The sequence below is a fragment of the Mycothermus thermophilus genome (assembly GCF_041956435.1).
Source record: "Mycothermus thermophilus strain CBS 625.91 unplaced genomic scaffold VTJ04scaffold_2, whole genome shotgun sequence".
Taxonomy (NCBI): domain Eukaryota; kingdom Fungi; phylum Ascomycota; class Sordariomycetes; order Sordariales; family Chaetomiaceae; genus Mycothermus; species Mycothermus thermophilus.
Window position 1 is genome coordinate 4,994,162 of NW_027191428.1, and position 25,416 is coordinate 5,019,577.

Genomic DNA, 25,416 nt, shown 5'->3' on the forward strand with positions numbered 1-25,416 from the left:
CATCACCAACCAAGTCGGCGCCGTCCCGCCGTCTCCTCCCAGGCCTTTCTCCTTACACCTCGACCACCCCCTCTAGCGTCTGCCCGTCATGGACTCATTCATCCCCATGGGCGGCGTCCAGCTGCCCGCTCCGCAGCGCCGCCTCAGCCGCCTCTACAATGACACCAAAAAGAAGTCCGACTTTGTCAAGTCGGAGCCCTCTCCCGCCGAGGCCGACCCGGACATCAAGGCTCTGCACCGCAAGCTACGCATCCAGAAGGATCGCCTCGTCAGTTGGGGCCTCGAGTGGTCCGATCCGAGCCAGTCGAGCGAGGTGCTCATCGACTCGTCACTCTCGCGCGCCGGCCTCAGCGAGGTGGTGACGAGCATCATGTCGACCATCAAGGACATCCTCGCCGAGGCCGAGCCATTATGGAACAGTTCGCGCCGCCTCGCTGGCGAAAAGGTCGATCCGGACCCGACCCCTCCCAAGCGCGGCGAGAAAATTCGCATGGTGGTCTGGGACAAGAATCGCTTTGAAGATCTGATTCGCGACCTCACCACCTCCATCGACACGCTTTACGATCTGTCGCGAACTCGCTCGTCCTACGCCGCCGGGATAGCTCGCCGTCCAGCTGCCGTTCCGCCGCCGGCTCCAGAGGAACAGGGCCCTTTCGAGTCTTCTCGCATCCAGGCTCCACGCCAGATCGATCCCGCATCCTTCCAGAGCCTGCGTGACGTCCAGGCCGTGCCCATGACGGAGCGCCCGGCCTATGAGCCGAGCCCGTCTCGGGATGTTGTTTTCATCAAGGACAAGCAGGTTTACGCAGACATCACCCAGACCACCGCTGGCGCTCGCCCACAACATGCCCCGTTGCTCCTCGAGTATGCCTACTTCGACCCCATCTACTCCATGACGGGTATTTCTCCGCCCATGACGCGCTTCGAGAAGCTGTCATCGGGTCTCCAATCCGAGCCTCAGGTTTCGGGGCCCTGGACCGGCCTTCCACGCCTGCTGGCGTACTTTGAAGACATGGACAACTCCCGCTTCGGTCTTCTCTACCAGTTCCCGCGCGCCTTTAATGCCGTCACCTTCGAGCACCTTACGCAGAACCCGCTCTACAACCTGTGCACCCTCTCCGACCTTCTTGCGAGGCCCGACTTTGAACCCAGGCTCGAGGCCAAATTTCGGCTTGCCGCCAACCTTGCCAACACCGTCTTCGACTTACACGCCCGAGGAATCACCCACGGAAACCTCGCGCCGGAAAATGTCTCCTTCTGCAATGCCGTCGGCACCGATCCCGAGGTCAGCGGCATGCCCCAGGGCGAGGCTGATATTCGTCGCCCTCTCATTTCGTCCTTTGATCCGTTCTTTGAAGCAGAGTCCCCTTCCTCTGAACCAGAGGCGGCGCCGCGGCCGTTCTCGCTGTTCAGACACCCCTTGGATCCGCGCCACAATGCCGCTTCACCGTTAGCCAAAAATGCCGACTCGAAAACGTTCGATCTCTACTCGCTTGCTATGATGCTGTTGTCCATCGGTCTGTGGACACGGCTCGAGGACCTCGTCACGCCGGGATCCAACACAATTCCAACCTCGGTGCTGGATAAGCTTGCGGTTCGCTGCGGCACGCTGTACATGAAGGCCGTCCAGACGTGCTGGAACGCTGTCGATCAGGAGACGGCAGGGGGTCGGCCACCGGAGCAGGTTATCTATCACGCCCAGTTCAAGGCCAGTCGCTACCTCGAGGCTTGCTGCATCATTGACGGAGTTAGCAACTTAGAGGAGCGCTTGGGTGATGATCTTGGAGAGCCGAGGCCTGTTCCTGCTCCTTCGCCTACCACAGCAGGCCCCTCGTCGGAATCTCAAGAAAAGGAGAAGGAAGCTAAACCAGCCAAAGCAGAGCAATCGGCTGGAGCAGCGCCCTCTGATGTTCAAGCTCAGCAGCTTGCATCGATCACTGAAGAGACGTCTTCCGCCCCGGCTCCGCGCCCCAAGAAAAAGCTCCGCCTGTATCCGCACGTGCCGCTGCCCCCTGACGTGGTCGATCGATGGAACACGGTCCTGATGCCGCAGATCAACACCGCCCTGCGCCACTTCTACCGCAAGCATCCCGAGTCAGTCGAGATTTCGCTCGAATCCATCGGCGAAAGCCCCCAGACCACGCGGCCCACGATCCTTGTCGTGTGCACATCCGTCGGCCTTGTCAAGGCGATTCTTCACAAGAAGCTCGGCAGCCTGTTCGACGGCACCGCCGGCGTCGGCCTCAAAGTGTGCCGCGGACAGGTTCTCCGGTCGCGCCGCCAGCAAAGCCGCCGCAGCATGGCCAAGGCCGTCGCCGACGGCACCGAGGAGATCACGGCGGCCAACCCGGACTACCAGGAGCGGCCCCGCAACGGCGCAAGTATTGGTGCTTGGATCGGCGACCGGCACTTACCCCCCGTCAGTCTCGGCGGCGTCATCATGGTGGACGACCGCCAGTACGGCATGACGGTGCATCACATGCTGGATGACCCCGAACAGGTGGCGGCGGCAGCAAAGGCGGCGGCAGCACAGGCGGCAGGCGCGTCGAGGAGCATGGCTGGCCCACGTCCGACAGGCCTCGCCGCTTGGTACTCCCAGCAGCAACAGCAACAGCAGCAGCAGTATCACTCCTACCAACCCAGCGAGTCGGACCCGGACAGCAGCGGTGCCGAGGACTACGCGGCGCAGTTCACGGACTCGGACGAGGATACGCTCTCCGAGTCGGCAATCACCAGCGATTATTCCGACGATACCGGAGAGGAGGAGGAGGACGAAGGCGACGATGAGTTCGAGCCCGGCGACATCCCCGGCGTCGAACCGGGCTGCGGCGACGGCTACATCATCACGCAACCCGCCTTCGACGACGTGCCCGAGGGGTTCTACCCGTCCGCCGAGACCGAAGACGAAGACCACCTCGACACATACACGGTCGGCGAGGTGTTTGCGTCCAGCGGCCTGCGCCGGCGCACCGAGAACGGCATGGTCCACGAGATCGACTGGGCGCTGTTTGAGTTCATCAGCTCCCGCGCCCCCGAAGGGAATCTGGTGCCGCAAGTTCCTTTCTCGGCAACTGACCAGCCGCGCCGCTCATCCTGGGACGGCGAACCGCCCGAGGAAGGAGCCGTCCCAGTCCTTCGCCCAACCGCTGTCCTCCCCTCGTCCAGCCTCCCCGGATTGGAGGTACAGTGCATGGCGCGCACCAGCGGGCTGCAGACCGGACAGATCCTCCAAGCCATCGCGTCCGTCAAGATCTACGGCCGCGTCACGCCCAGCCACATTTACCAAGTCGCTGGCACCCCCCCGCCGCCGCCGTCGTCGTCACCGATACCACAGGGATCCGTCCCCGGCAGAAGGTCGCCACTAGCGATGGGAATACCCGGCGATAGCGGCGCGTGGGTGGTCGACCGCGAGCAGGGCGCCGTGTGCGGGCACATCCTGGCGTGGAGCGAGCGGAAACGCGTGGCGTATATTTGTCCGATGGACGTGCTGCTGCTGGACATTGCCGAGACGCTCGAGGCGAACGAAATCCGCTTGCCGGGAGGGCAGGTCATCTTTTCGCGGGTCCCGGCCAAGCCGGTTCCGCATCATCATCATCTCCATCACCATCCCCATCAGTCAGCTGTTGCGGGATACGGATACCCATCCCACCACGCTCAGCAAGCGTACCCGCCTTCCCAATCGTACGGCAGCAGCAGACCAACTTCGTTCACAGCGGCTGAGAAACCCATCCTCCCCACCAGCCTGGGCCGCACCCCAACGCAATCCAGCACCGCCAGCACCGCGAGCCGACTGAGCCGGTTATCCGCCAAAACATCCTCGTCAACAGCAACCACCGTCCCGAGCGGCAGCAGCGGGTATTACGGACGACACACACTCGAAGAAGAAGAAGGACCGGAAGAAGATGTTGAGGGGGACGACGAAGGCAGCGGCACGGGATACGGGTCGTCGTTGCAGAAGCGGCAGTCAAGCAGGCGGTCCAGGACGACGAGTTGGCGAAGCAGTTTGGGAAGCAGGGTGGGGAATCGTGGGAGTATGAGAACCGTCGTTGGTGGCGGGGGGTATAATAATGATCAGTTCGATGAGGCGGAGGAACGTGAAGTGGATGATGACGAAGAGGATCCTCTGGTGACGGGGGTGGATGGGATGAGGATCTCCTCGCCTGCCAGTCCGAGTGGTGGTGGTGCGAGGGGGTGGAGGGCGAGGGATTCAAGGGATTCAAGGGGGTTTATATAGCATATGCTCCGTCGGGGGATGGGGATGGACAGGGAGATGGCTTTGGTCGTCTTTCCAGTCTCCCTACTACTTGACGGTTGGGGTTGGATGGGATGTCTTGGATATATCACTATGTATTCTAATATTCTGTTTGGATATATTGCAATTCTTTTCAACAATTATCACACTTCACATCCAGAGCGGCATGATTTTCTGCATTATCACTGATTTGAGTACTACATCCAGAGTACTGACTCCAGCTATACCTCTACTTGTATTTTCTTTTGCGCCGGCACCTATCAGACGACAAAAAAAGCAAAAAGCAGATTATTCTGTTCTGCCACCTAAACGCCGAACCCAAAATAGCGGCGATAACAAAACCGGACCGACCACCCAAACCGAGGCCAAAGAAAAATTACAAAAGAAGCAAGGAAATTGGGGCGATGTCTGTGTAAGAGAGTGTGTGAGAGAGGGTATATGGCCCTGACCACGGTGTAGTCATACAACAAGATGAAGGAGAAAAGAAAGGGGGAAATATAGTGTAAACAAAGTCTGCCGACCCAGCCCATACTAGCCTTCCATCCTGCTTCCCTTGGCTTTTCACGATATCCGCCAATTTTTAATCTGAGAGGTTTCTCTTCTTTTCCTCTCAGCCCTAGCAAACCCAACCTCCCAACCTCCCAACGGCGAATAGAACAAAATATTGCCTCCCTGATCATCAACGTCATCATCTCATAATTCTCTTCTCTCCACACCCCGATGTTCCGCATCACAAGTCCTCGTTAGACTCTGAGTTTCCTGTGGTGCCGGAGGAGGCAGACTTCTCATCCTTGGCGTCCTTGTCGCCGGCCTGAGAACCTTGCGCCGGCTCTGCCTCAGGGACATCCTCCTGCTGGACAACTACCTCCTCCTCCTCAACCGACTTCTCCTGTTCATCTGACGAATTCTCTGCAGCGACCATGACTGGCGTCTCCAGGATCTGGCTTGACGCATGGTCGGGGGTGTCTTGGACGGGAGAAGGTTCGGTAGGGTCATCAAGAGGGGATGGTTCGGCCGGTTCGCCGGCGATGAACGTGCTTGATTCAACCGGCGGTCCAGCATTGGAAGGCTCGGGCGATTCCGCCGAGTCTGCGCTGGAGGCATCTGCAGCGACATGCTCGGGCTCAAGCTCCGGAACAGGATTTGCCTTAGTATCGTCGGGAATAGCTTGTGCGTCCTCCGGGGATTGTGGTGATTCATCGGCAACTTCCGGTTGTGGGTTGGAGGCGTCGGCGCCATCCTGGTTGGTACTGCTCTCGGCAACTTGCTCCTCCTCCACGGCTTGATCCTGACCATTCTCCTGTGGGGTTTCGTCAGCATGGACTTGTGCCCCAGACGCAGCCGCCTCTACCGCCTCAGCAGCCTTCCGCGTAATCTCGCTGTCGAACTCATCTGAGTCATCGCGAGCAATCAGCTTCCACTGGCCGACCTGCTTCAGGCGAGCCAGCTCTTTCGCCGTAGACGCGGCGGTTTGCATGGCATCGTCCTCGATGGCAGCACCCTCGAGCTGAGCAGCCTCGAGGCTGGGGTGGTTGACAACATGCTTTTCAAGATCACCCTGCCACTCGTCGAACCGGCTCTTGAGGAGGTGAAACTTCGCCCAGTCTTTGTACGTGACGCCGTCCATCCAGGCCCACTTCATGCCGATCTTTTGCAGAGCAAGGTCGCGGATGTTCTCGAGGATGGCAAAGTGGGTCTCGGCAGCAGTAGTGACAGCCTGCTGCAGGTCAGCGTCGTAGCTCTCGCGCCATGAGCGCACCGCCTGGGCGCGTTCCTTAACAGCCATGCCCGCGCGGCGGACGGCGGCGATGATCTGCTCGCGCCCTTCGTCCGGGGTAGTGGTGCCTTGCGAGACGGAGGTGACAATGCTGCGGATGGCGTCGCGAAGGTCCGCAAGCTGGGTGGTCGCAGCAATCTGCAGCTGGTTGAGGAGGGTACGGCCTGTGATGCGAGCCTCGCGGCGGATCATGCGCTTAGCAATCTCCTGGACCCGCTCGTCAATTTCAGCAAGACCTTCGTCGGCGGCCTTGGTGTAGCGTTCCTGCCAGTCTTGCAGATCGGCGGCGATGATCTCGCGGGCTTCCCTGCGGTGAGGATCCTCTTGCTCAAGCTTCTCATCAACCTCGGGCGGCGGCACAGGTTCCATGGACACGCGAGGCCAGGCGGTGTTGATGGGTCGGCGACGAGAAGAGGTAGTCGTGGACGTGGTAGATGCCGAAGAAGAGGAGACTGGGGATGAAACAACGGGCTTTTCGAAACTCGTGGTCTCTGCATGGGAATCAGAGCCACCTGCAGAAGTCGGAGAGAGCTTAGGTTTGGGCACTGACTTCCTCGTGGGGCTGTTGGTGTAGCGGCCGAGTCGCTTGCCGATTTTGACGAGCTGCGGTTCGACGTTTTCAGCGTAGACGGCGCGGATACGAGGACCGACGGTGCCTTCAAGGAATGTGTACGTCCTGTCCCAAGCCCACGCAGCCGCTGGCACGAGGGTGTTGCTTGTAAAGACGGAAGCGGCATGGTAGCCCTCGACCAGGTAGGGGTGGGCAAAGTGGTAGGCGGGGACTATGGCGCCGTGGTAAGCCTGTAGAGCGTTTGTCCGGGCAATCTCGTAGTACGGCTGGGCTGCAGCGGCGACTTGGGCGACATGAGGCGCGAGGCTTTCGTCATACCGGGCCTTCGCGAGGTCGCGGTATTGGTCCACCTGAGGTTGGATGGTTTTGTCCCAATGGGCGCGGGCGACGGTTTGCAGCTGTTCAATGTGAGGAGCGGCATGCTGTTTCACGTAGGCCCAGCTCGGGGTGACAATGGCACGGTCAACGGCGACATAATATGGGCGGGCGATTTCGACGTAGGGGGCGGCGTATGTGTCGTAGTATGGCTCGATGTGAGGGGCAACGGCGTTGCGGAGGTGGAAGTAGGGCCGGCAGATGCGGGGAGAGGTGTCGTCGCAGGCGTCGAGCGAGGACGGGCAACGGAAGATGATGGTGATGATAGAGTACCACGTCAACAAGCTGGCAGGTTGGCGAGCGATAGGTTAGCAAGCAGCAGAGGCAGCGCAGATGGATCACATAGGCAACGTACCGGGCAACGAGGTTGACTAAGCGAGCCAACAGACTAGACCGTCGACGGGCTTGCTTTGTCCGGTCTGGCGATGCACGGCCATCGAGGAGCGAGGTAGAAGAAGTCTTGGGTGACGAGGAGGATGGAGATTTGGCGACGCCGTTGAGGCCGTTGGCAGCACGTGGCGGCGTCTTGGGCACGCTGGGAAAGTCCATGTCCATGATGCGGCCGGGTTCAGCGCCAGGCTGGCAACCACAGGAAGCCGCGCCAATGGTGGTGTATGGGTGGGATTCGAGGACGGAGGCAGCAAGCCGCAGAGCAAGAGAGGTGGATGTTGTTGATGTTTGGAAGCTGTCTTTTTTTTCTTCTGTTTTCTTCTTGCTGGAGGAAGATGAGATAAGGTTAGCCCAAGACCCCAGACGACAAGTCAGGTTTGGTGGCAGGTGATGGTGCCAAGAAGCCGTGGCTGCCAGCAAAGACACATGTGCAGGGGTCAGCTCAAGGCAGCGATACCCGATCGGGCACAGTCTGAGGTGGACAAACAGACAGTGCCAACGGTGCCAACCCAAGAAACGATGACGCCAGCACTGCAAGTGCCGCGGCCTGCCGCTGTCTGCTGCGAAGGGCTGCAGTTTCAGGAGCTGAAGGACCACTGAACGACGACCCTGATGCAACATACGAAGTACACTAGCGAGAAGAGCCCCAACGAAACATGGAAGACGGGAGCTATGGCATTTGTTTCAGAACGGCGTGCACAGAATCGCAAGTCAACCTGGAAGTCAGGTGCCATGGAAGCTGCAAGCAGAGATGCAGCGCAGTGCCTCCGGACTTGTTGTGCAAGTGCCGAACCCGGCCATCTCTGGTCGTTTTCGACGTTGAAAGCTCCTGCGCTCTGTCATCTCCCTCAAGCAAACATTAGGATTTCTCCCATGTTTCCCATTCTTCCTTGTCATAGCGACGGTCCGTCTTGTTCCTGGTATCATGGTCCTGGCCAGCGTTGAGACAAGGGGGCGCACCTCCGTGCCGACATGTTTCGAAACATCCCCAACGTGTCCTTGCTGTATGTTGTGATCGAGAGAAGATCGGAACGTCTGGGTAGGTACCTGGGTGGTACCTAGCTACTTGATGCGGGGCTCAAGGCACTTCCAGTTGCCATCGCAAAGACAGACCTGTTGCTCTGGTGGGAGAGGAGGTACGTTGGAGGAGCGGGCTCTCCTGCTCATCTCATCTAACAGGTGGCAGCTCTCGGTATCTCTGTACCTGACCAAGGAAGGTAGGTATGAAGCACCGTATAATATACATAAGAGTAACAGTACTGGATCAAATGGGTTTGTTTGGACAGCAAATATTGGTGGTGTGGGAGCGTGGGAGCCCGGGTGCCCTGGACTGTTCATGTGTTGCAAGTTCAAGGTAAACGCGTGACGCACATGAAGAGGGGCCAGTCTGGTGATGGTGACTTTAAGGTACCTACTCCGTACGTCAGGTATTCCAAGATATCGGTTTGTCTTTGAAGAGCAAGCCGAAGACCTGGGCCAGCAAAGAGCACGAGGACGCGACCCACCTCTTTCCCAGGTTCTGGTTGGCCAAGATGCACTCCGCGTCATCGACGTGGGGCGCACTCTTTCTGTCCTCAGCAACCCACGAGCCGCAGCAGCGGCGAACAACCCCCCCAACCAGGAAGAGAAAGCGGTCATTCTTTGCCAAGCTCGACGGCTCAACATCAGCGACATCAACCTCATCTTTCTCCCCCCATCTCCCTCAACAAATCCTCGACTCCCAGTCCATTTCATCCATCGCTATCCCCCGGATAATCAACGCCTTATCCTGCCGCCAAAAAACACCATCTTAGCGATTAGAAACACACTCCAGCTTGCCCCTTTCTTTGACCGTCCTCCAGCAACCATTTCGCCGCCGTCTCAACCCAACGCGACCGCACCCTCGACGGCTTTTTCCAGGGCCCCGCCATCCCTGGTGAACCCTACATCGAGTCTTCCCTCAACCCATCCCTCCGCCGAGGCATCCTCCGGCACGGTTCCCATGCGTGCACCACCCCCCGCGTCATGACGTCGAATGGCGTAAACCCCGTGCCGACCAACCAGCCTCCGGGCCAAACCATCGCCGCCATGGACGACTTACCCTTCGAGCCTTTCCCACCTCCCCCTGATCCCGTCCGCTTCCCCAACAACCGTCTTCGCCCTTCCACCTCCTTTCGCCCGCGGCCTAGGACGCCTTCTGACCCGTCTCCAGCGGACACGGATAGTTGCAGGATATGTCGCGGCGAGGGGACCCCCGAGGAGCCGCTGTTCTATCCGTGCAAGTGCAGCGGCAGCATTAAGTATGTCCACCAGGATTGCCTCATGGAGTGGCTGTCGCACTCGCAGAAGAAGCACTGCGAGCTGTGCAAGACGCCCTTCCGTTTCACAAAGCTCTACGACCCGGACATGCCTGCCACCCTGCCCTTCCACGTCTTTGCGCGCCACACGGCAAAATACCTGGCCCGAGCCTTGTTGAGTTGGTTGCGGGCGGCCCTCGTTGTCAACGTCTGGCTGGGTTGGCTGCCGTACTTGATGCGCGCCGTCTGGTCCTTTCTGTTTTGGATCAGCGACGAAGGTCTCGGCTCCAGACCTCCATCCCATGCCGCCGCGGCCGCCGCCGATGCCCTCGAACGCCTATCTGGCGCCTTGCCGCTTGGTCTCGGCGTGTGTCCAGCAACGCCCCTACTCGCCGCTACCCCCTCTGCGACCACCACTCCAGCCACGCTCGCTGGTGTCCTGGAACGCCTGCCTCCCGCCTCTGCCAAGTTTGTGCGCGGCCTGTTCTCCGTCAACCTGACCTCGGCCGACCCGGTTTACGCCTCCGTGCTGCGCCTGCTCTTCGGCTCCGCTACCGACCCCGAACCCTTGCCTCGCCCCCAAGGACGCCGCCATACCCTTCTTAGCGGAGTTGAATTCCTTCAGAACCTCACTCGCCACCCTTCCGTAAACCGCGCCATCGTGGACGTGCTCGAAGGCCAAGTCATTACCATCCTCGTCATCGTGAGCTTCATCCTCATCATTCTCGTTCGGGACTATGTGGTACAGCAGCAGCCGGACATCAACATGCGCGCCTTCGATGAGGACCCTTTGGTTGTCCAAGAGCAAGCCCCAAGAAACCATCAGCCGGAGCCGCAGCCTGCCCAGGAGGCACAGGCTGCGCCAGAACCCGAATCCGAGCCAGACTCGTCCGATTCGGGGACTATTGAAGACCCCCAATTTGCTGTCTGGCCTCGCCCTTCTCTCCAAGGCGCGGCGGACGCTCCTCAGGATGACCCCTCTACGGTTCATGAGTATCTTGAGATTTACCGCGAGGCCGGCGGCGATCCTGAAAAGATCCTACGCCTGGCCCGTGAACGCAACCTTGAAGGCCGCCTCGATTACTGGCTGCGCCTGACTCGCACCACCATGACGGATCGCACCAACGCAGAGCAACACAATGCGACCACATCCCAAGCCGCACCTGGCCCCGGGATCGCGTCGTCTCAAAACGGCATACCTGGCTCTTCCAGCTTGCCGAACATTCCCCTTGGACGGGATCCGGAAGATGCCAATGACCCCGCGATGGGTGTGCGGCTGCGCCCGAGAGCTAACACTGATGGACCGCCTATGCATCGTCCGGTTAACCCCCTGGCTAATAACGTTTGGTCATTCGACGAGCTGCCAATCCCTCGGCCGACCGAGTCAGATAGCAGCGACTCTCTACCGGCGACGCTCGCAGAACCCGAAGACCTTCCGCGACCCGACGAGCCACCAGCGCCACCTCGTGTGGAACAACCACAACCGGCAGATGAAACCGAAACCCGCCCCCCGCGCGACGGTCTGGCTGGGAGGTTGCTTGACTTTATGTTTCGCGAAGTTGACGTGATTCCTACGACGGAGCTTGCGGCCGTGACCCGCAAGGGTGACTTTGGGGTGGATGAAGAGGAAGAGGAAGCAAATCAACAGCAAGACCAGGATCCCGACGGCCAGGCAATCGACGACGAAGAGGCCGAAGACCTCGAAGGTATCCTCGAGCTGCTCGGAATGCGCGGGCCTCTTGTCAGTCTCTTCCAGAACGCCTTGTTCTGTTCCGTCCTCGTATCCATCACCATTTTCCTCGGCGTTTTTGTTCCGTATAACATCGGTCGCGTCGTCATTTGGGCGTTGGCAAATCCTGTTCGAATAGCCAAGATTTTGTTCGGAATGGCTCGTTTCCTTCAGGACATTGCTCTCTTCATGGTGAGCCTTGGTTCCACCGCCATATCGGGAGCGCTCTACGTGATCGGACGCTTCTTGATGGTGCCGAGAATTGCCGATCTTGCCTGGAACATCGCGCGCGCATCGTTGACAACGGCAAAGGCCACATATTTCCGCGTCAATACCGTTGTCGACTATGACGTGCCACTCCTTTCCCCGGCCGAGGTCCGGAACTTTTCGGCTATCAGCCACGAAGCACTGCAAGTGCTCAAGCATCACATCTCCGCCGTGGTGCTTGTGCCTGTGCGTCTCCTCGGGCTCCTGGGCGGCGAGGTCCCTACATTCACCACGGTCGCCGGCGCCGCATGGGTGGTCCTGGAGCATGTTCGCTCCGCACTCCGTCCGAGTGCCTGGGTCATTGACCTCAGGCCAGAGGCCGTGGCCCCACCTCCCATCAATCTCTCTCTGGCCCATTGGGGCGCCGCTGATCGTTTTTTGGCCATCATGGCTGGATATATTGCCGTATCGGTTGCCGCGGCCTTGTATCTGAAGCGCGGCGTCCCGATCTCGACAGCACCGGCCGCCCAGGACTGGGAGGCGACCCTGCTCGACGGTCTGCACCAAGCAAGCGGCGTCGTCAAGGTGATCTTCATCATCAGCATCGAGATGCTCGTGTTTCCTCTTTATTGCGGCCTCCTGCTGGACGTCGCCTTGCTACCGCTCTTCGAGAACGCCACAATACAATCGCGCATTCTCTTCACCATGCGCTACCCCGTCACCTCCGTCTTCGTTCACTGGTTCGTCGGCACCGCCTACATGTTCCACTTCGCCCTGTTTGTCTCCATGTGCCGCAAGATCATGCGCAAGGGCGTGCTCCATTTCATCCGCGACCCAGACGACCCCGAGTTTCATCCCGTCCGTGACGTTCTCGAGAGAACGGTGGCCACCCAGCTGCGCAAGATTTTATTCTCGGCCTTCGTGTATGGGGCGCTTGTCATTGTGTGCTTGGGAGGTGTCGTCTGGGGCCTAGCTCTGGCTCTGCCAGGCACTCTGCCCATACGCTACTCATCCGATCAGCCCGTCCTCGAGTTCCCGATCGACCTTCTCTTCTACAACTTCGCCATGCCCTTGGCCGTTAAGTTCTTCCAACCCAGCGCTGGCTTGCATGCCATGTATACGTGGTGGTTCCGTCGGTGCGCTCGCGCTTTGCGCATCACGTGGTTCCTGTTCGGTGAGTGCCGCGTCGATGAAGAGGGCCAGCTTGTGCTCCGGCCCGATTCACCAGACCGCAACCTCCCGTTCTGGCGCCGGTGGTTCCTCGAGGTGGACAAGTCCAACAACGTTGTGGCGCGCAGCTGGCATGGCATCTTCGAAGGTGGTGCCGCTCCACGTGACGACCTCCAGTTCAAGCCCGATGCGGACTTCGTGCGCCACGCCACCAAGGACGCCCTGAAACGGTCGGGCCAGTTGATCCCGGACGGCCGATTTGTTCGAGCCCCGGCTAGCGGCCAGGTCAAAATTCCCAAGGGGGCCCCGGTTTTCATTGATGTTACCGAACACAACGTCCGCCTCGACGGGAAGCCCGACCGAGAGGAGACCGACGTTTACTCGACCGACCAATACCAGCTCGTCTACATACCACCAAACTTCCGCCTGCGCATCTCCATCTTCATTCTGCTCATTTGGCTGTTCGCAGCGGTTACTGGGGTCGGAATTACCATCGTTCCGCTCGAGTTTGGCCGCTGGATGCTGCGGCGCATGTTGCCTCCGGACGTCCGCATCAACGACATCTACGCCTTCAGCATGGGACTTCACGTCCTCGGCGTGGAATTATACCTCATAGTGCGCTCCCGCCCGCTGATCGCCATCGCTCTCGGATATCTAGGGCGTGCCGCCGATCGCGTGCGTCGTGAGGGTATCAACCGTGTGGCCTCCACCGTCTCGCGCGTCGCTCGTTGCGTCTATGTGTACTCGGTTGTCTTTGGCGTCTTCCCTCTGCTCGTAGCATCGCTGATAGAACTGTATGCCCTCGTGCCCCTGCACGAGATCTTGCACGGCACCAAACTTCGGCTTGGTCAAGCCTTCGACCCGTCACCGACGGCTCAGCACACGGTCCGCATCGTCCAGGCCTGGACCATCGGCCTCGTCTACCTCAAGCTCGCCATGCGTATCCTCAATACCTGGTTCCTCGGCTCACCCATGTCGAACGCCTCCCGCGCGGTTATTCGCCGTGGATACTCAGACCCGGACGCCACCATCTTCACCAAATCCTTTGTCGCGCCGTTGCTGACGTTCTGGGCCGCAGCGATCGCTGCCCCGTTGTTCCTCGCGCGCGTGGCCGTCGCGGACGGCCTGCCGGATTTTATCGCCAGCCGGTATGGGCCCGCCAGCGGCGAAAGCGGCGAGAGCAACAATGAGGCGCTGCGTCAGGCCTGCGTGGTGCTTGTCTACCGGTTCAGCTTCCCCGCTGTGGCGCTCGCGCTGGCGGGTGTGGCGGCCGGGTGGGGCGCCGTGGGCGTCGCGCACCGGTGGAAGGGACGGATACGCGACGAGGCGTACCTCATTGGGGAGAGGTTGCATAATTTTGGGGGGAGTAGCGCGCCGAAGGGGAGCAGGGTTGCGTGGAGGGGGACGGGGAGGATATGAGATGAGGATGGAGAGATAGATACATAGGGGTTTTTTGTGGGTTTTTGTTTTCTATTGTTATTGGTAGTACTCCCGTTGATGGAGGGTGTCTGTGTGGATAATGAACATGGTTTCTAAGACAGAAGTCACATGGTTGGGAGGCGTAGATACCGATTGATGGAGCGCTTGGGAGTTTAGGATGTACATGAGACAGCGAAATCCCCCTTTTGAGGACCGAGTACACAGAGCGGATATCCTAGCATTGGGGTTGTCCCAGGTTGTTGTGTCTCTCAGAGGACAGCGAGAAAAGCGAATTGGGGGCAGTTTTTAGTGGCATGGTATTCTTACGTTCAATATACATTTTTTTACTCGAGGCGTTGGGAGCTTCGATTTGGGGGATGGATGAATGCATTGGACTGAACACATGGTGGTAGTTCTACATAGTACCTAAGCTATTACCTCATTACCGCTTCCTCTCAACATCATTGATTCCAGGTTGGTGTGAACAGCGGTTTGTTCCTGTCAACATCTCCACGGAACTGTTGGCGCTGGTGTTAGTGCTGGCGGTTGGGAAATGAGAGAGTGGAACCTTGTGTCCCGTCTGTCCCGTCTGTGGTTTTGTGTTTGTGTTTGAGTGTATTGGATTCGGAGCAGTTCGGATAATTTGGATCAGTCCCAGAAACCTCTTAATTAACCTCCCACCGGTTGTTCTGAGCGCGAGTGGCTATTGACTTTGGGGGAGTGGAGCGTTGAATCTGCCCTGTCTGTGGTTGTGTTGCTTGGGTGGATTGGATTCAAAGCAGTGCGGATAATTAGGATACCTGAGGTCCTAGAAACTTCTTAATTAACCTACCACCGGTTGTTCTGAGAGCAAGTGCCCAATGACTTTAAGGACTCGACTCATCCCAACATATAGGCAATAAAGGTAATACTCCGACTATCTGGGCCACGGATCAGACCAGACCACACAAGGCCAGGCTGATCAACAACTTGGGGTGTCTTCAGCCGGAATGTTCAGGGAGTTTAATATCTCTCTGAGAATGCGTAATAACTCGGACTCGCTTCGATCATTGGCTGGATGAGGGATGGGGATGGTTGGTTGTCACGTTGTGATGAAGGGATGGAGTATTTATGACTAATGCTAACAACCATGAGTTGTTAACAGACAGTTATGGGTAAATCTAACTCGTTAGGTTGGTAGCAATGCCAGATGGACAGGTTGTGTTGTGTTGTGTGTGCTATTACAGTCACTCTGGGGTTGAATTGTCTTAATTAAATTCGCTTTCCTGTCTGCCATGGTCCGACAGAAGGCATCTATGAAGAATCTTGGCCGGAACACAGAGCTGGTTGCCATGACACGGAGGACTCAAATTTGGATAAATAGAGTTGGAAACATCTAACAATGCTGGATTGGTAGGTTGCGTTGTGTTGGTTGACATCCTTGGTCGCAATTAGAGCAACTCTGGGGTTGAATTCTCTAAATTACTTGGCTTTTGTCCAACAGAAGGCATTTATGAAGAGTCTCGGCGGGAACACAGAGCTAGTTGTCCATGACACGGAAGACTCAAATTTGGATCAATAGAGTTGGAAATATCAAGGTTATGATTAAAGGAACCTGGGATTACAGAATGACAAATCAAAACGACTCAAGGTTCGCAGACACGCAGGTTGAATCAGACAAAGGAAATATTGGTGCCGTCAGGCTGAATTAACCAAGGTTTAATATATGTACAAGAAATCTCCACCCGCATCGACCTTTTTCCACCATGCCGGCTTAAGCCAGGAGCTTGGCCCGGCGGTCCGAAATGCTGCGCTTCGAGCGGCGAGTCTTGTTGGTGAGGGCCTCAACGACGCCGTAGTAGGCGGGGTGCTTGCTGAAGTCCTCGAACCACAGGAGGGGAGCACCCTCGCCCTCGAAGAAGTAGGGGACCCAGCTGAAGGGATCATAGAAGTCCCAGATGGTGACACCGACGCAGCCGCAGACCTGGACGCAGGCGCCGACGACGTTCTTGTAGGCCTCGCGCTGCAGGGCAAGGTTCTCCTCGGTGGCCGGGGTCTTGAGGCGGATGTCGAGCTCGGTGAGAGCCACCTCGACGCCGAGCTGGGTGAAGCCGCGGATGGCGGCAATGTGGTCGTCGAGCGTGGGGTGCTGCTCGGCGATGAGGTGGGCCTGCAGGCCGACGCCGTGGATGGGGATCTTGGCGTCCTTGAGGAGCTTGACGATGCGCTTGGCGCCCTCCGTCTTGGCCGAGGGCCACTCGAGGTTGTAGTCGTTGTAGTAGAGCTTGGCCTTAGGGTCGACCTTGGCGGCGGTCTCGAAGGCAAGCTTGATGTACTCCTCGCCGAGAACCTTGTAGAAAACGCTCTCGCGGTAGGTTCCGTCCTCGTTCAGCGCCTCGTTGACAACGTCCCAGGCGTAGCACTGGCCCTTGTAGTGGCCGGCGACGGCGGTGATGTGGTCGACGATGACCTTGCGCAGCTCCTCCGGAGTCCACTCGGTCTCCTCGACCCAGGGAGCCAGCTGGCTGTGCCAGACGAGAGCGTGGCAGCGCAGCAGCTTGCCGTGCTGGCGGGCCTTGGAGGCAACGACGTCGCCCTCGGTGAAGTTGAAGACGCCGCGCTCGGGCTCAACAAACAGCCACTGAAGGAGCATGTCAGTATTGATACTATCCAGAGAAGTGGTGCACCGGGACTGGGACTGCAACTGACCTTCTGGCCGTTGGTGGGCGTGGTCGAGCCGAACTCGGGCGAATGCCACATGATCCTGTCATACTCGGGATATTTATCCTCAAGACCGGCGCGCTCCCGCTGGCCGGGCGTGTCGGTGGCGGCACCGAAGTACTTCAGGCCGGCCTTCTTGGCCAGGACGTCGAGGCCAACATCGCTGTTGTCCTTGCCCTTGCCCTTGCCCTTGCCAGCAGCGAAGCCGAAGGGCAGAGTGGCGAGCAGAAAGAGCGACGAAGCGAGATGCATCTTGACGGGCAGATACAAGTCGGCAGTGGGAAGCGTGTGCCTGAGGAGGGAGAGGCAGGACCCAGGCGAGCTGAGGATGGAGGGGCGGCGCGAGGTCGCTTTATGTTGGGCGAGACCAAGTCATGTTGACAGACGGACCCTCGCAAACCTCACCATGACGGAGTGGTTGGGTGTCGTCGATGCGACCTGGCCCCGGCGGGATGCGAGGGCAGGGCGCATCGGGCGGGCCGTGGACCGGGTTGCCGGAGCCAGCCATGAATGGAAGCATGAGGGAGCTCATTTCGGCCCCGCTGCCGCTAACGCGCACGCCAAGGGGCAAGGTTCGGGTGGTGGTGTTGTCGTGATCAATTCAACCGGCAGAAGAGCAAGGCCAAGCCTTCGGAGCAGCTTCGAGATGCTCGGAACGGGCGCCGGTTAAACACATTTTCCCGGCCACCGGGCGACTTGGCAGGGGCGCCATTCTCTGGTTGGCAGAGACGACCGTCGGGCGGGTTGTTCAGCTTCACCGCGGACAGGACCCGACTGCTGTGTAATGTTCAGCCTGCAGGTTCGCGATGCATAGCGGGAGGACCTGAGAGGGGAGAGAATAACCGACGGCGCCGGGCCCGATGCGATGTTGCTGGGGCTCTCAGCCGCGCCCAGCGGTTCATAATGAGAGAAGTGAGGATCTAAGGACTCTGAGGACTCTGACAAAATGCGCAGTACTACTTAGTACACGAAGGACGTAAACATCGGATGAACAAGGGCACAATGTTTGGATCTCATCTCGACGGCGTGCTTGGCGGCGGGGAATGCGGAGAAGGCGAGCGAAGGCCCGTAGAAGTCATGGAACCTGGAGAAGCGCGATGGCCCATGGTCATCGAGGTTGGAAGACGCTCTTGGACATCGGAGCCATGTCCCAATGTGGATAAGCCGCCGTTGTTGAACCAGGGGAAACAAACATGGGCCAGGGGAAACAGCAAGACTAAAGGTAGGGTTAGGGTTACATGCTATTGCTAGTGCGGTTTTAGCAGGCCACAGTCAAGCCATGATGTCATGCAAGACGTCGACGAAATCAGAGCTCTCGGGTCGGGCTTCGACGGGGAGACTCCATTGAGCCCAGGCAAATGACATCAATGTGAACTCCCTCTTAACCTTTACCTCTGCAAATCGAATTGGACTGGTTCCATGGGGTTTCCCTAACCCTGATCGTGTTGGAAGACATCGTCAAGCAAAATTGCAGCTTCCACTTGCCTCCCCGCATCTGGCTGCCTTTCGGCCCGCGTCGATCCTGCCCTTTTCCATATGGATGCCCCGCACTCAGTAAGGCCACTCGCCTTACACTGTACAGACGGACACGGAAGGGACAGGCCGGCGTTCGTAGTGTACAGAATTACAAGGAAATGGAGACTCATGGAAAGACCATGACGCAGCTGAAGACAGGTGAAAGTGGGCTGATATGTCCAACCGACAACGATCGACAACAGGAAACCTGGAACCTCCACCTCCAGCCATCAACATCATACATTTCAACCCTCACTCAAGTCTAGCGTGCCTCACGGATTCGACTGATAACCACACTCTCCTCTATTTTTATTTCTAAAATTCCCCACCGTCCATTCCCGGCCTCCACAACCGGGACACCAACGCCTCCACCATGCGTTACCTCCCCCCGGACATCCCTCGTCCTGCCAGCATTGGCGACACAGACGCCTATCTCAAGGCTGCCCTCCAGGACATTGTCACCAACTACCCCCCTCGCACTCGATACCCCCATGACAACTTGCACGGTCTGTGGAGCGGCCCGACCGCTATCGCCCACCTTCTTCTCCACGTAGCATCCCGCCGTCCGGAACTCACCGTGGCCGGCCGCTCCGCTAAGGAATGGGCTGTCCGCTACCTGGCCGAGGGCTCGCGCGGCCACAACCTACGCCTCGGCTCTCGGGGCTGCGGTCTAGGAGATGAGGCCCTTTCTTACACCGCCGTGCGAGCCTCAGTGACCGGTGATGTCAAGGAAATCCGTCGTTTGGTCAGCTACATCGAGCAGCTGGGCCTGTTTTCCTGTCCCGACGACCGCAGGGGCAGCACTGGGAGCAGCAGCGGCGATGACAACTACCCGGATGAGATTCTCTATGGCCGTGCCGGAGCACTGTACCTCCTCCGCTTGGTTCGCGCCCGTCTCAGGCAATCCGGCGGCAACACCAACATCGTCGACCCCGCGATCGCCGAGTTATCCAACGCCATCCTTTCTCGAGGTCCCCGCTGGCGCTGGCACGATCGCCGCTATCTTGGCGCCGTCCACGGTGACGCCGGCATCATCACCCAGTTGGTCCTCACCTCCCCCGAGCTAGCTCCTCGCGTGAAGCCCATCCTTGAGCGTCTCCTCGACATGCAGCGCCTTGATGGCAATTGGCCTAGCTCGGAGGAATCCGCGCCCAGTGTGACCGCCGGCAGCGAGAGGGAGCTCGTACAGTTCTGCCACGGTGCCCCGGGAATGATACTCTCGCTTTTGGCCCTGCGCCCCTACTTCCCAGGCCTTCACGACCGCATCGACGCTGCCGTTGCCCGGGGGAGGAACTGCATTGCTGAGCGCGGACTGCTCACCAAGGAGCCAAGTTTGTGCCATGGCATCTTCGGAAATGCATTGTAGGTGTTCTGATTCACAATTTGCTTGAATATTTGAAGAGTTCATCTGACAAAGGCTTCACAGAGCCCTGGATCGAGAGCGTCGCGAGCAGTTCTTGGCCGTGGCGACGCCCGACAACGTCGCAAGGCTCAAACTGGAACAAGCCGGCGTGTTTGAGCGAGCCGACTATGGGAGGTCGTATTCGGCCCTGGCCAGTTACACACCTTCTGCTGTATGGGCGTGGCTTGTGTGGAAGGATGAAGAGCCTGCCATGTTTGCCTACAGTGATGTTTAAACTACCACGGACGTCTGCCCAGCGAAACCGGACGTCACAGCTCGTGACCAAGTCTTAATGTCTTATTCATCTCCAGGCTTCCTGCCTTTCGAAATGTTGCCGGTGCTTCACACCTGATAGATCAAGTCATGTATGTAAAAGGATGAACTTCTAGCTGATTAATTCCCTGACAATAAATCCGGCTCAGTGATCCTCCACATCTTCGTCCCGTCCTGGGTACATGATGTCTTGAACAATGACGGCCCGGACATGATGGTACAGAACAAACAGGTACGTCGTCAGCAATGCCACCGACATGACCGTCGAGAACCACAGGATGGCCTCGTTCCGGAACGCCTCCCCCAACGCAATGGTGGCCAGGGTGAAGCCCGTGTTTGGGAACACAGCAGCCCACCAGCCGAGATGGAAGTCCTTGGGAGGATTCTTGGCCACGGCCAGCGCAGCGATGCCAAACCACCAGAAACTCAACGCCCACAGGAACCCCGCGCCCACCATGCCCATCGTCTTCAGCACCACGGCGTCAGCGAACCCGTCCATATCCGAGTCCAACGTCGCCGGCACCGCCTTGGCCAGGCCCACAAACGCCAACGCCGTGAATGACGGCGGCCCGACACACATGAACAAGCCCGTGCGATGCTCTCGGTGCGGCAGGCCCGCTTGCATCAGCCTCCCGACCATGTGCGCGTACATCATCAGCGCCACGGCCGCGCCCAAGCCCTGGCAGGTCAACCCTGCCGCGGCGATAGCAACAGCCTGGGTATCCACTGTTTGACTCGGCACCGGCGTCCCGACCACCGTCGCCATCGTGCCCGACAACATGACCGGAAACACGGGCAAGATCCACGTCGGCATCATGGTCTCCAACCCGAATCGCCGCCGGTCGGAAAAGACAAAGGTATACTGCCCGACCGCCAGCGCGGTGGTCACGGCCACGTACGCCCAGAACACCCCGCGCAACACCCTCACCAGCCCCATCTGCTGCGCAGGATCGACCACGCAGAACCGATACGTCCCCGTCACCACGGTCGCCAGGGCGAGGAAGAAGGTCGGCGCGAACCACCCCTCGCGCGGGTGTCGGATCGAGGCGAGGAAGGTGCCTTTGTGTAAGGTGAAGCGCGCGATCAGGGCGAAGGTGATGCACAGGAAGAGGAGGCAGTTGAAAGCGTAGATGACGGTGCCGATTTGGCGCAGGCCGGGGAAGGTGTGGGGTTGCGCCGCGATGAGGAGGGCGAGGCCGCCCGTCGACATGGAGAGGGTGTACCATGCCCAGGTGAAGTGGGCGAGGCGGGGACGGAGGGGGAGGGGTGGGCAGGGGGTTGAGGGTTGTTTAGGAGAGGCTGGGTGGTGGTTGTCGTTGTGCGAAGACTTAGGGAAGGACGAGAGGTTGGTGATGTTCTCCTTCTTCGGGGATTTGGGAGTGTTGAGGCGCAGCGAGGGGATGGTGTGGATGGGCAGGGCCTTTTCGATGTCTTGGACGTGGCGGTCGAGATCGCTGTCGATGGACTGACGGCAGGATGGGGCCGGTGTGCAGCGGAGAGAGGCCGGGCCGGAGGCGACAACGGTTCGGTCGTCGCCGTCAGCCATGTCGTCAGCCGTTTTGTCCCAGACGGGAGGGGAGGAGGGTCGAGATGGAGGTGTCATGGTGGTTGGTCAAAGAGACAGCGTTCGACCAGAAGGGATGTGGTTATTATCAGTTGATGATGATGATGAGGTGATAGATAATAGGACAAAATAAACGAGCCCCTGAGGAGATGATCAACCAGGGACCAAAAGACTGATGAGGCCCAAGATAGATAGATGGCACAGCCAAAGAATAGAAGCAAAACGAGAGACTGACCAGCAGCAAAGAGTGACCACCAGGGTCTGAGAACGAACGAGGTTAAAGTCCAACTTCCGTCGATGAGAGAGTGAGAAAAGAAGGAAGCAGACCAGCCAACTTCACCATTCCAACACACAACTTCACAGAAAGAAAACAGCAAGCTGGGACATTGAGATGCTGCCTGCCTTTATTTCCTCGCCTAGTGGACATCTAGTCCTGCTCCGTTCATCCGTCCATCAACAGCCGTCATCCGGGAGGCGAAACAAAACCCAACATACTGGATCCTTCCACGGGCCCAGTCTGGAGGATTACTTCTCATGAGTGGACAAGCACGCACAGTATCGAGGGATCAAGCACAGCCAGAAATCTTCATTTTCACCCATGGTTGATCATGTTTCAGCAGATCGAAGGTGGCGGCATCTTCCCACCCTCTCCCGATCTCCCACTCATCATCAAGCGAGTGGAGACAGTTTACCACAGGGCCCCGATATCAGAAACCAATAATACCATGTAAAGACACGCGAGGAAACTCTACGAAGCAACACGTCACCTCAAAACCAAGTAGAAACGCCCCCCGAAACCTACCCGACAAGAGCATCCATGACACCTAGCCACCCATCTGACACAGGTGGATGCCAGTGGAGATGGAATGAAGATAGGGCTGGAGTGGCGGTGGGTCCCCGATCTCAATTGCCGATCGTCCAGATCGGCGATTAATACGCGGGCCGTTGACGCATAGGGCTGAGGCTGAGACAAGGCGATGGGGATGGGCTGACTCGCGAGCAGGGGATGTCGTTGATGAGTGTTGGTTGGTGTGAGGACCTTGCTGTCTACCTATCCTACTTGCTGGGGAAATTGAGGGATTCGGATGGGGTGGGATGAATTGCCCCTCGAGGCGTGATAGGTGGTGGGTGTAGGTAGAAACTTGCTGTGAAGTTCGTGGTACAACGCGATGAGGTGGGATGGGGGTAAAAATGTTTACGTTGTCCTGCTGATTCAGGGGTAATGTTGACGTTGAGCTACCGAGGGGCTGCATCGCAACGCTAACAAACCCAACGCTCGCGGCAAGGTTCACGCGAGCAGTACTCACAGTTATAAGGACGGTATTTCAAATGTCGCGGTTGACCTTCGTATTCCTGTCCCCAGCACCACCAATTGTCGGTGTCACTGTTACAGAGGTCGTCCTTCAGCAAGCCCATAGTTACCTGACTTTCAGTGTCGGAACTGTTCCTATTGGCTCCATGACACGTCATGTGATGGACCGGAGTCTCTTGTCGCCAGCCATGCGCTCAAATGTCTCGCTTAGTCAGAGATCGGGACGCCATTGCACTGTTCAACATGCTGCGTTGTTAATGTTGTTCGGCCGTCATCTCAGTGTAGGCTGGCAGAAGGGTTTGAACGCTAAGTTGATCACGGGAGCTGTCTAACCGTAGCGGGATATACGAGGGGGGTGCGAGGTGTTTGGGGCGGAGACCGTTCTTGAGGTCACAGGGTGGGAGAGCTTGTCACCGGACGGGTGTCGCCTTTGTCGTCAGAAGTGAGAAGACAAGAGTTGCCATCATCTCGGAGGTTGGTAGATGTTCGGATATGTTAGATATTTTGGCAGCCCATGTCCCTTGCTGGTTGTCAATGAGTCGCTTGCTGTGATATGGTGAATGATATGGGACAGTGAACACCTGGTGTCCACTTGGCGAATACTTCCTCGTCGATATCGGTGGATGCCATTTGTGGATTCTGCGGTTACTGGCTGAATTGTCCGAGACTGCGATCTCAACCTGCGCCCGATTGAAGTTGACGTCTATCCACTCGAGGTCCGGTCGGTGGGCCACATCCAATCAATACCTAAGTACCCCTCCCATGTCTTGGTTGATGGGGTTAATGTTGAACCAATGTTCGTTGGCGAGACTTCTTCTGTTGATGGACTAAGGCGACTGTGGTAGAAAAGGTCTCAGAAAACATGTCAATCTCCCGAAAACCGAATGAGGCCGATGTTATCGTCTTCGCCGTTGGCCAGTGACATCCGCCATCGCATCGTTTGCCTCGGCTAGGTCAAGGTGTTTCCCAAACACTCATCGCCTCATAGCCCGGCTCAACTGCTCCCACAACCAGCATCTTTTGTCCTTCTCCTCTCCGTTTGTCCAACCCTCCACAAATCCCCTAGCCCCATTGAGGTGACCCTACCCTTGCCTACCGACCGCCGGTCCTCCCGTTGTTTTGTAAGCCTTCCATCGCAGAGTCGAAATGCCTCGAAGATTCACCGGTCGATATCGATCGTCGTTGCCAATCATCATGCCTACCGTCTCTCCAAGATGTCGTTTCCCTCAATAAGAACAATCAGTCTCTCGTATATCGGTCCACACATGCTGGGTTTGAATGCCGGTTCTCGAACGTCAATATCGTGTATTCACGTCGAGCGGTGACATCGTTCGTCATGCATCGGTATTGTGGTATCGGCCGTCGGACGTCGAGTCTCGGTATCCCTCGTCGTCGATCGAACACCATCCCTAATTCATACCCTCGCTCGTCTCCATCGCCTGTCTCCATTACCGTCCTCCACTAATCGTCATTAGACACTAGGCCTTCCGTCACTACCCCGTGTATCGTTCGATGTCTTGATGAGTGTTGTAGTTCATCGTTGTCTGTTGTCGTCGTCTGCGGCTGTTGTCATCGACAATAAGTCTGTAGGTATACAGGACTTCGCTGTGTCTTCAATTGGGCCGGTGGTTGGGGAGAGGCGCGGAGCTGTGGGGTAATTATAGATGGGAGTAGACCTCAATACGGTCACGACTACCCCTCACATTATGCCGCCGGGCATAATACCAAGCCCGCCTGAAACTATATCTACGTCCACCGCTTGCGTCACGGACCCACGAGCTGCGTACGCGGCTGAGGCGAAGCCACGCGGTTCCAGGAAATTCTACCTCTGTCCTCGTAGTTATGATCTTGTGACCCGCGGGGTAAATAAGAGGAGATATCACCCAACTTCCTGTTGTGGTCCGTTTCCAAGATCCAGGCGACGCAAGCGGTGGTTATATCCCGTGGCAGGGCAATATCCCCGAGTCCGGTGTATGCCGGCTGCGGGATGTCCATAACATGGGGATGTGCCGGTGTACATGCTTGTGTATAACTGCACGGAACACACCCCCTCACAGCATTGTGCTCCCGGATTCACGAGGCCGGCGCTTGGTGACCGGCAGGCACATGAACAAAACGTTCTTTACTGTACTGATCGTCCAAAATCCAGGACTTGTGGATGAAGCTTGGACATGTTGTCGTGTCAGAACTGGTCCTTGAATCGAATGACATGACATTGCACTAGAATCGACATAAGAGCAGCTGATCCGATCCGCGATGTTGGAGAATTATGAAAGAGATGGAGGTTGGCACATCTCCCGCCCCTCCTTTACAGTCTACTCCCCCAATCCCTCGCGGACCCAGACGCCGGGACGATCTGTGAGCGCCATGCGGGACACGCAATCACCGATATATGAGGACCATTATGACGCAGTATGCATAATGAGAATCATAGTTAATGAGAATAAATGAACTGGCACAAGAAGCTTATCTCGAAGTGTAGCA

The 25,416-nt window shown here is 57.9% G+C and overlaps 8 protein-coding genes across 8 annotated transcripts; 3 read left to right on the forward strand and 5 right to left on the reverse strand.

Moving 5' to 3' along the window:
* Window positions 1–88: 88 nt before the first annotated feature.
* Window positions 89–4,234, forward strand: VTJ04DRAFT_4028 (uncharacterized protein; the record flags this gene model as incomplete). The annotated part of the gene is made up of 1 exon (XM_069361993.1): window positions 89–4,234. One exon carries the CDS (start codon window positions 89–91, stop codon window positions 4,232–4,234), a length of 4,146 nt encoding a protein of 1,381 aa, XP_069222548.1.
* A 323-nt stretch (window positions 4,235–4,557) lies between these two features.
* Window positions 4,558–4,944, reverse strand: VTJ04DRAFT_4029 (uncharacterized protein; the record flags this gene model as incomplete). Its single annotated transcript, XM_069361994.1, has 1 exon — window positions 4,558–4,944. The coding sequence occupies one exon, from the start codon at window positions 4,942–4,944 to the stop codon at window positions 4,558–4,560; it is 387 nt and encodes a 128-aa protein (XP_069222549.1).
* Window positions 4,945–4,982: 38 nt separating this feature from the next.
* Window positions 4,983–7,530, reverse strand: VTJ04DRAFT_4030 (uncharacterized protein; the record flags this gene model as incomplete). Its single annotated transcript, XM_069361996.1, has 2 exons — window positions 4,983–7,260; window positions 7,331–7,530. The coding sequence occupies 2 exons, from the start codon at window positions 7,528–7,530 to the stop codon at window positions 4,983–4,985; spliced, it is 2,478 nt and encodes an 825-aa protein (XP_069222550.1).
* A 1,839-nt stretch (window positions 7,531–9,369) lies between these two features.
* On the forward strand, window positions 9,370–14,166 carry VTJ04DRAFT_4031 (uncharacterized protein; the record flags this gene model as incomplete). The annotated part of the gene is made up of 1 exon (XM_069361997.1): window positions 9,370–14,166. The coding sequence occupies one exon, from the start codon at window positions 9,370–9,372 to the stop codon at window positions 14,164–14,166; it is 4,797 nt and encodes a 1,598-aa protein (XP_069222551.1).
* Window positions 14,167–14,223: 57 nt separating this feature from the next.
* On the reverse strand, window positions 14,224–14,506 carry VTJ04DRAFT_4032 (uncharacterized protein; the record flags this gene model as incomplete). The annotated part of the gene is made up of 2 exons (XM_069361998.1): window positions 14,224–14,432; window positions 14,494–14,506. 2 exons carry the CDS (start codon window positions 14,504–14,506, stop codon window positions 14,224–14,226), a joined length of 222 nt encoding a protein of 73 aa, XP_069222552.1.
* A 1,413-nt stretch (window positions 14,507–15,919) lies between these two features.
* Window positions 15,920–17,398, reverse strand: VTJ04DRAFT_4033 (uncharacterized protein; the record flags this gene model as incomplete). Its single annotated transcript, XM_069361999.1, has 3 exons — window positions 15,920–16,786; window positions 16,855–17,216; window positions 17,272–17,398. 3 exons carry the CDS (start codon window positions 17,396–17,398, stop codon window positions 15,920–15,922), a joined length of 1,356 nt encoding a protein of 451 aa, XP_069222553.1.
* Window positions 17,399–18,754: 1,356 nt separating this feature from the next.
* On the forward strand, window positions 18,755–20,018 carry VTJ04DRAFT_4034 (uncharacterized protein; the record flags this gene model as incomplete). Its single annotated transcript, XM_069362000.1, has 2 exons — window positions 18,755–19,743; window positions 19,808–20,018. 2 exons carry the CDS (start codon window positions 18,755–18,757, stop codon window positions 20,016–20,018), a joined length of 1,200 nt encoding a protein of 399 aa, XP_069222554.1.
* A 183-nt stretch (window positions 20,019–20,201) lies between these two features.
* On the reverse strand, window positions 20,202–21,659 carry VTJ04DRAFT_4035 (uncharacterized protein; the record flags this gene model as incomplete). The annotated part of the gene is made up of 1 exon (XM_069362001.1): window positions 20,202–21,659. One exon carries the CDS (start codon window positions 21,657–21,659, stop codon window positions 20,202–20,204), a length of 1,458 nt encoding a protein of 485 aa, XP_069222555.1.
* Window positions 21,660–25,416: the final 3,757 nt, after the last annotated feature.